This window comes from Quercus lobata, chromosome 6 (genome assembly GCF_001633185.2).
Source record: "Quercus lobata isolate SW786 chromosome 6, ValleyOak3.0 Primary Assembly, whole genome shotgun sequence".
NCBI lineage: Eukaryota > Viridiplantae > Streptophyta > Magnoliopsida > Fagales > Fagaceae > Quercus > Quercus lobata.
Genome location: NC_044909.1, coordinates 20,674,935 through 20,684,021, shown reverse-complemented (window position 1 = coordinate 20,684,021; position 9,087 = coordinate 20,674,935). Strand labels below are relative to the sequence as shown.

At 34.9% G+C, this 9,087-nt stretch overlaps 1 protein-coding gene across 1 annotated transcript; it reads left to right on the top strand.

Moving 5' to 3' along the window:
* Window positions 1-4,226: 4,226 nt before the first annotated feature.
* LOC115994322 (heterogeneous nuclear ribonucleoprotein 1) lies at window positions 4,227-9,021 on the top strand. The gene is made up of 2 exons (XM_031118414.1): window positions 4,227-4,725; window positions 6,752-9,021. The coding sequence occupies exons 1-2, from the start codon at window positions 4,504-4,506 to the stop codon at window positions 7,943-7,945; spliced, it is 1,416 nt and encodes a 471-aa protein (XP_030974274.1). The 5' UTR covers window positions 4,227-4,503; the 3' UTR covers window positions 7,946-9,021.
* The last annotated feature ends 66 nt before the right edge of the window (window positions 9,022-9,087 follow it).

The following is a 9,087-nucleotide window of genomic DNA, read 5'->3' as shown; positions in this document are numbered from 1 at the left end:
TTAATGGAGGCGCCCAAAATGCCAAAATACCTTATAATCATAATCAAATGGCAGAATTTTTCTGGGTTGTTGAAGTCAAATTAATGTGATGGTACTTCCATGGATAATCCAGGGGTACTATAGTGAGAGGTGTGATCTTATTAGCTTCTCTGGGATGTTGAAGTCAAAGTTACTCTCAGCTCAGATTGGCATGGATAGGGATATCATTCATTTTAGGGTATTCACGTCAATTCGTGCAAAGTTTTTTTTTTTTTTTTTTATTTTAGTATAAGAATTTACTTTTTTTTTTTTTTTTTACATACTCACTTTTCAAAATACTTCACGTCAGATTATTTATTTTATACTATATTTCATTAAAATATTAAATTTTCTTGATTTTTTTTAATTGTTTCTTTTTCTTAATGCACAATAACCATCATTCACTCTTTTTCTTTAGCTTTGGGAAACATAAGAAAAAAAAAAACTGTATGCAAAGTGAAAAATGTCAGTGTAAATTTATATAATTACTGTAACAATTTTGTAAATTTACACATTTTTATCTTGATTGATATGGGTGATTTTGGAGATTGAATGTGTAAATTTGATACATTTTTCTATTTTGCATTGATTGATGCAAATGCTTTTTTTTTTTTTGGATAAGAGATGTAAATGCTCTTAGATGTGGAGTTGAGAGCTTGATACTCCATTATCCTATTTATGATATAGAATTATTAATATTATAGACCTGTTCCAACTTATTAGTTGCTTAGTACTATTAATACTTAGTGATTAGTGAATGTGGTTACTCCTTCACATTGATCATTAAGAGTATTTACATTCGTGGTGCTAAAAAATATAGTTTTTAGAAACTCATAAAGCTTTTTTTTTTTTTTAATATTTATTTTAACACTTTATTTTATAATATACCAAACATCAAATGTTCTATTTTCTTTTACCATTTCATTTAAATATTATTATTTTAGATTAGGGTAAATTGCAAATTACACCCCTAAAGTTTGGGGGTGACTGGATTTTACATCTTAAAATTTCAAAATTTGGATTTTACCCCATAAAATTTGGTAATATTTGGATTTTACACCCCGACGTTTTAGAATTTGGATTTTACCCCTTATATTTTGGGAGTGTTTGGATTTTACATCCTAAAGTTTCAAAATTTAGAGGTGTAAAATCCAAACAACTCAAAACTTTAGGGGGTAAAATCTAAGTTCTGAAACGTCAGGGTGTAAAATCTAAAAACCTGAAACCTTAGGGGAGTAAAATCCAAATTCTAAAATTTCAGAGTGTAAAATCCAATCACTCCAAACTTTAGGGGCTGTAATATGCTATTTGCTCTTGAGATTATGTCCTTGTTAAATAGGTTTACTTTTGGTACAATTAGACTTGGATTCGTTATCCAATAAGAACCCCAAGGGTAAAAATAGGTATGAGTAAGTTGGTTTTTTTAGATCTAAGGAACAACAAGCTATCAGAATCTAACTCGCTAAAATGGTGGTTGGATCGAATTCACTTTCTTAGTTTATTATTTTCTCTTCTCAATTCATTTTTACCTTTTTGATTTCGCACTCTCGCTTAGCAACCAGTGATTAATCGATCTTTAATCTCCGAATGCCCGGACCCGGACAACCACTTATCAGCCATTCTGTCATTATATTCCACCGTTGACCTTGACAAAAATTCTTTTAATTCAAAACACTCCTAATTTGTGAGTTTGTTTGTACTTAATCTAATTATTCTTCCACTTTTTCTTTATATATGTATTCTAAATTTTTCACAAAAGGAAATAAAATTCACATAAAAGAAACTATAGCAAGAAAATTGCTAAAAAATTATTATATGAATTCACTATTTATAAACAAATTATTATGGATTTTTTTTATTTAATAAAAATTGTGTAATATGTTTTAATTATTTCTTAAGATGTTATTGTCTTTTTTTTTTTTTTTTTTTTTTTTTTGTGAAAATGATTGTTAATATTATGTTAACTTCATTGTGTACTTTATATACTACAACATGTGCACTTAAGGCTAATATTTGGTCGATGGCATTAGCATTTTCTTTGGGTGAAATTATTAGACTAGTGAACTTTTGTACAATAAACTTATAATTTATATACTATTTAATTTTTATTTTTAAGTTTTTTAATTTATTTTTTTCTTGTTTGTATTGAATGAAAAAAATATGCTCAATTTTATTATTTATTTACTTATTATTTTTTGGAAAAATTATTGTAGGGACGCGTTTTGAATGCTGTACCCAAAGTATGATTGGATCCAAGTCCAATAAGCCCAATATAATGAATTTGTAGAGAGTGGGTTGGAAAACTAGACTTTAATGAATGAGATAACAATTAGAATGAATTTTAAAAGATAATCAAACAGAAATGGACTGGAGCTATCTAAGTAAATTTGTCCTCGGCACAATTTGAGGAGGTCTGTTCTAGTATATATTGATTGAAAATAGTTACAGATATATTTCAAGCTACTACAGTGCTTTCTCTTACAAATTTCCGATCCCCTTCTCTCATTGCTTCCTTCTTCTTTTATACTATTTTTTGTTTTCATCTCCACTCTCCACGTGCAGGCCAGATGGTTGGTCTTAATACTTGTCCTATCAGCACTTTCTTAAAATCTTTAGGTAGTAACTGTAAGGTTGAAAGCCACTGTTCAGGTATCACCTCCACATTAATACGGCCAGAGAGTTAGCTGCAGAGCAATTAATGTGGTGCTAGCAACTTTCTTCTTAGATATTTTAGGACTCCCCTCTGTTTTTTGTTTTTGCAATACTTATCCATACTAGCAGAACCTCCTGGAACATCCCTTGGATGGCAGACCACCTATTCGGACTTCGGCTTTGGTAAGCCAAGGTGACATTTGTCCTCGGCCTACCCTTTTGTGCCATTATGACCAAAATTGACCTCGTCATCTACTAACACGAACTCACTTGATAATGTTTACTCCTCCTTGGACGATCTCTAGTTCTTGGCTTGAGCTTTAGGCCCAATACATACATGGATAATCAGCTCTTGGGCCCAATACTCCTACAATTATAATTTAAACCATTTAGGGAGTATAACAAATTAAACTTTAAAATTTCAAAGATAACAAATTAAACCTAGTTTTAAAAAGGTAAAAATTTAAACTCTACACTCATATCAAATCCTAAATACAACATTGTTCCTCATGATTCATCAAGTAACTTGTAAAGAAGCTTGACTTTATTTGACAAAAAAATGAACCAATTATGAACATAAAATCTAGTTTGGTAACAGAAATGCTATGTTTACAACAATTTCACAACCAACCTTATGTGTCAAGTTATTACTGATTGTTACCGATTAAAAAAAAAAAAAAAAATTCAATGGTGAACAAGAATTAAAACTAATAACAACTTACTACATAAAATTTGTTGTGAAAACAGATAAACATATCATCACTCGTTTGTAATGAATTCAAACTTCATTGTTTTCAAAATAAAATCAAATGAACTAATTATAAACTTTTAATATTTGGCTATGTGAAAACTAGATTTGTTCATAAAAAAGAAAAAGAAAAAGAAAAAGAAAAAGTGAAAACTAGACTTGATAGCCATTGATGATGCTTCTAAAGACAACACGACTTCAACCTCTAATCCAACTAAATTATGTATACACTTGCTTTGAGAATGTTCCTTTGCACAAGTCATTTGGCTTCATGCTCCTTATTGGAACTCATTTAGGTTGTTCATGCATGTTTAGTTTATAGAAGTTAAATGAATTGGTCTTTGAAGTCTATGGTCTCGTACTGCTAATTACACTATGGAGTTCATGGAGGTCAATACAATCAAGATTAGGTTGTGTTCTTTGGAAGAGGCAGGCTGGATCTTGAAGGATATTAAGTTGATTTTTGAACAATTTATTAGTATACCTTTTTCCTTAAAGATATAATTGTGTTGCTCTAACTCTTTATAGTGTTGCAATTTGTAAAAGAGAAAGAAGAGGCCATTGTTTGATCATCTTTTCTCTTTTTCATTGTATATAGCATGATATATATTTTTTTGTTTGTTTTTGAGAATCAATATAGCATGATATTGAATAAATAAAGCCTATTATCATTTCCTTAAAAAAAAGAAAAAAAAAAAGAATCGACTCGCTTGGATTCATTTTAAAGTTGTAACTTGCAGCATCTAATGTCTAATAGTCAAGAGACTCAAAACAGTCCCCCCCCGAGGGCAACGCCAATAGGAACCAATCGCAACCGTCCAAAGTGATTACTTTTGGTTCGCACACACAAAAACTCACAAATTATTAACATTATTTTCTTTTCCCTCGTACCTATTAGACGACCATAAAAATCCCTTCTCTCTCTTCTTCTTCTTCTTCTTCTCTTTCTCTCTCGACGGCCACAAACCCTTTCTCCCCAAATCCCCCAACTCCCCAAAGCCCCACTTTGGCAGAGAAGAGAAGAGAAGCAAAGGAAGCTTACAAAGAAGGAGGGGTTTATTTGTGGTATTGGGTAATTGTTGGAAATGGATTCAGATCAGGGGAAGCTATTCATAGGTGGGATTTCATGGGAGACCACAGAGGAGAAGCTGAAGGAGTACTTTGAGAACTATGGTGATGTGGTCCAGACTGTGGTCATGAGAGACAAGACCACTGGTAGACCCAGAGGCTTTGGCTTTGTTGTCTTTGCAGATCCTTCCATTCTCGATAGGGTTCTTCAGGACAAGCACACCATTGATGCCAGAACGGTCTGACTCACACCTATAATGGGGTTTTCTTCTTTTTTATTTCCTGGGTTTTTGTTGTCTGGTGGTAATTGTAATGATTCGGCTTCTGGGTCTTTTTTGTTTGTTTGTTTTCTTATTGGGTTATTGTGGTTCTGCTTCAATTTTGTTTTTATGCTTGTTTGTGTGGAATTTTGATTTTTTGGGTATTTTGGAAATCTTATGTTCTTGTTGCGAAATTGTGGTTCTGTTTAATTTGTGCTGCCACTGATGTTTGTTCTTGGGATTTTGTTGTTTCTGAGTTTAATCGTGATGGGGTAATGTGGTTTCTCATTTTATTTTATTCAATAATGTTGTTTTTGAACTCAAGTTATTTTGGCGTTCATTCTTCATAATTGGTGTTTATGTTACTTGAGTGTTTTTTGAGGGAAATTATTTAGTGTATTTATTATTGTTGGCGCTTCCATTGTTGCTCTAAGCTTAATTTTGCCAAGAGTCTTGTAGCTCAATTGTCACTCCTCCAACTATCGAATTATCAAAAAAAAAGAAAAAGAAGTTTAATCTGTAATGTTGTTTCTTAGTTTAGTTTTGTTCAGTAATGTTGTTTTTGGGTTTAATTAATTTTGGGTGCTAATTCTTCATAGCTAGTGCTCATGTATACCTATATGTTTCGCATTTTGTGGCTTGCTATGTTTTGTGATGCTATCATAAATTTTAGAAGGTTTGATGTAATTGGTGGTTTGTCTTCTTTTTGATTGTTTCCTATCTTTGGATGGGGTTAATGGTTGACCATTTCTTAATGACATTGTAAGTTTGTTATATCTTCTTTCAGCTGAACCCTTGTTGTATATGAGATTTCAGTTTGTTTAGGTCTTCTGAATGTAGGTTTTTTAATAATTTTGGAAGTATATATTTGTGGCTTAAGTGGAAGTAGTGTTGATTTTGATGATCAAGTGATTTGACTTTGCACATCCATTTTATGTATACTTCGTATTAAGCTTGTTTGGACATGTTCTGGAGAACTGAAGTGTATTGTTTCTGGAAAACAAAAGAAAAACATGGGAGAAATTTTTCTGAAATTTCTTTAAGTTTGTAAATTCTTTGTTAATGGAGTGAATTGGGCACTTGGGGTTATAGGGTATAAAGTATTTGTCGTTGATCTGTTCTAAGGAGTGAGTTTGTGCCCTGATATGCTATCTGGAAACTTAAAACATAGGTTTCATTTTTACAGGATGTGCAAATGCCCTTGCTCATCAGCAAAAGTAACTATCTTGCACTCCTAGTTAACTATTGCTGATAGATCCATGAATATTTTAGTTCTTATTCACCTTGTTCCTGGCTTAATGTAGATCCTTGGATGTTTGGTGAATTGGTGATTGATGTATTTGGTTGTATACAGTCTGTGTGTTGAACAGTGCTGCCCTTAGTTATTATAATTCTTCCAACTTTTTACATGTCTGCATCTTTTGTGCATCAAAGTCAATCTCATAGATTGTTTTAGTTTGAGTTGTAGTATCAGTCCTTTTACTATGGTAAACCATCACAGTATCTTAATAATAGTGGTTTGTGCTTGCAGAATGGGATTTTCACATATAATGATCAAAGTTCATGGGTGTTGAGCTGGGTTATGAACATATCTTATCATTTTTAATGGTGATTTCATGTTTCTCTATATTTTAAAATAACAATAAAAAATAAAATTGCATATATCTATAATCAATAAAGAATGCATCTTAATGCATATCTGATAAAAGCAGGTTTCTGTAGCCATACTAGTATTATCTTTCTTCCTTGTGTGGGCTGTTTATGTCCTTTGTTACAACAATATAGTGGAAATAAGGATCCTTTTGGTTGCAATATGAGCCTCTTGTATATTGTTCTCATTTTGTAGGTATCACATATGTGTGACTATCTGAATTGTTTCCAAGGTTTTGATACTCTTTGTTTGTACTTCTAGTGGCTCTTTTTCATGATTTGATGTTAACACTTGGCTCTACTATTTCTTTACTTAAGCATCACATCATAAATACTTGTTTTTATGTTTCATCAGGTTGAGGCTAAGAGGGCCTTATCAAGAGAGGAGCAGCAGACTTCTGCTAAAGCTGGAAATCCTAATTTTGCCAGGAACTCTGGGGGTGGTGGAGCTTTCAGAACCAAGAAGATATTTGTTGGAGGATTGCCGCCCACTTTAAGTGAAGAAGGATTCCGTGAGTATTTTCAGGCTTATGGCCATGTAACTGATGTAGTAGTGATGTATGACCAGAATACTGGACGCCCTCGTGGGTTTGGGTTTATTACCTTTGACACAGAGGAGTCTGTTGATAGGGTTTTGCACAAAAATTTTCATGATTTGAATGGTAAGCAAGTAGAAGTAAAGCGGGCTCTTCCTAAAGATGCCAATCCTGGTGGTGGTAACCGTGCTATGGGTGGCGGGGCAGGTGGTGGTGGTGCAGTTGGTAGTGGTTATCAGAGCTATGGGGTGTCTGGTGGCAATCCAAATTCATATGATGGTCGAATGGATTCAAGTAGGTACATGCAGCAACAGAGTACTGGGGGTGGTTTTCCTCCTTATGGTTCTTCTGGGTATAGTGCAGCTGGCTATGGGTATGCTCCTGCCAATAATGGCATTAGTTATGGTGGTTATGGTAGTTATGCTGGTGCCAATACTGGCTATGGTGGACCTGCTGGTGCGGCATATGGAAACCCCAATGTCCCTAATGCTGGTTATGGAAGTGGTCCACCAGGTGCTCCTAGAAGTTCATGGAGCACTCAATCTCCATCTGGATATGGTGCCATGGGTTATGGGAATACTACTCCTTGGGGTGCTCAAAGTGGCAGCACTGGTGCTGCTAGTGGTGGCCCAGGGTCTGCACCTGCGGGTCAGTCACCGAGTGGAGCCACTGGTTATGGGAATCAAGGTTATGGCTATGGTGGATATGGTGGAAGTGATGGGTCTTATGGGAATCCTAGTGGGTACGGTGCAGTTGGGGGGCGTTCTGGGAGTGTCCCAAATAACAATGCTGGTAGTCAAGGTGGGGGTGATCTACAAGGGTCTGGTGGTGGCTACATGGGAAGTGGCTATGGTGAGGCAAATGGAAATTCTGGATATGGAAATGCAGCATGGAGATCTGACCAATCACAAACTTCTGGAAATTATGGCACTCCTCAGGTGAACGGTCCTCATGGTGGGCAAGTTGGCTATGGTGGGTATGGCAGTGCTCAGGCCCGAGCTCAACAACAGTAATTATGATGGCCACAAGTCCAACTGGATCTTCATCTTTGTTTCTTTACCGTGCGGGTCATATTTGTTTTCCATGCCAAGCAGCAGAGGGAGAGGCGCATGTTGTATGTCAATTCGCTTTGGGACCGGTTGGATTGCTTGATTCCCAGTAGTTTGCAGTATCTAGTATCTATTTTGCTAGTCTATAATAAGTAGTAATTTTGAGGCGTACTAGATGCTCCTCATATTTAATATTTGCTTCTGAGTGTAGTCTTAAATTTGGCGTGCTTATAATTCTCTTCTAGCTTATCTGGAATTTCTACTACTTTGTCGTAGTGTTTAAGCTATGGTAGCTTCTATAACCTTATTCATGTTGGTTTGATTACATTTGGTTATTTTGTTGTTGGCATTTATTAGTGTTCTAGTTTTGTTTTTTTATATAGTTTTTACCAAGAAGAGATGCTGTAGGAAATATAGTCAGTAGTTATGCCTGATTTGATGTGACCAAGTAGGAATACAGAGATGTAGTGAAGTTTATTTACTAATAGCAGTGGAGCTATGGCCACTTGGGTTGATCACTTCGTAATGGGTAGCGATAATCGTAGTGGTAGTTGACACTTTGACGATGGCATAATCATTTTCCTCCTGTATTTGCCCTTGTGTTGTACAGGAGTGATGCGCAAGGTCTAAAGTGGAGTGAAGTGTCCACTCATGGCTGAACATGAGCTTCATTGTGGGGGCAGGGGGGAGTGTTCAGCGTGGAATGGGATTTGAGGACATTGTTCAGTTGAAATTTCAGATTTACCTGGGACAGGTCATTCTCCAGCCTGGCCATGCCAACACTCAAATTTTGCAGATTCCGGGCATTTTCAAGTCATAGATTTCCTAATCTTCACTCGGTTGTGGTGGACTGTTGAAATTTGTGAGGTGAGCTACTTACAGTATGTTGACTTCAGGGGTTAGCTGTGTCTCACTTATAAATTCATTGTGATTTAATTGATTAGGCTGCCTTCTGATGATGTTTAGAGTATCGGAGAACTTGTCCTTGTTAAAAACAATTGCCATAAAGTTTCAGAATGAATTAAAGGACTTCCAATAAATTCTGTGGGTAGTTGTTCTAATAATATAGGCTAAATCACTGCAAATATTCTTGTCAATTTTTTTAT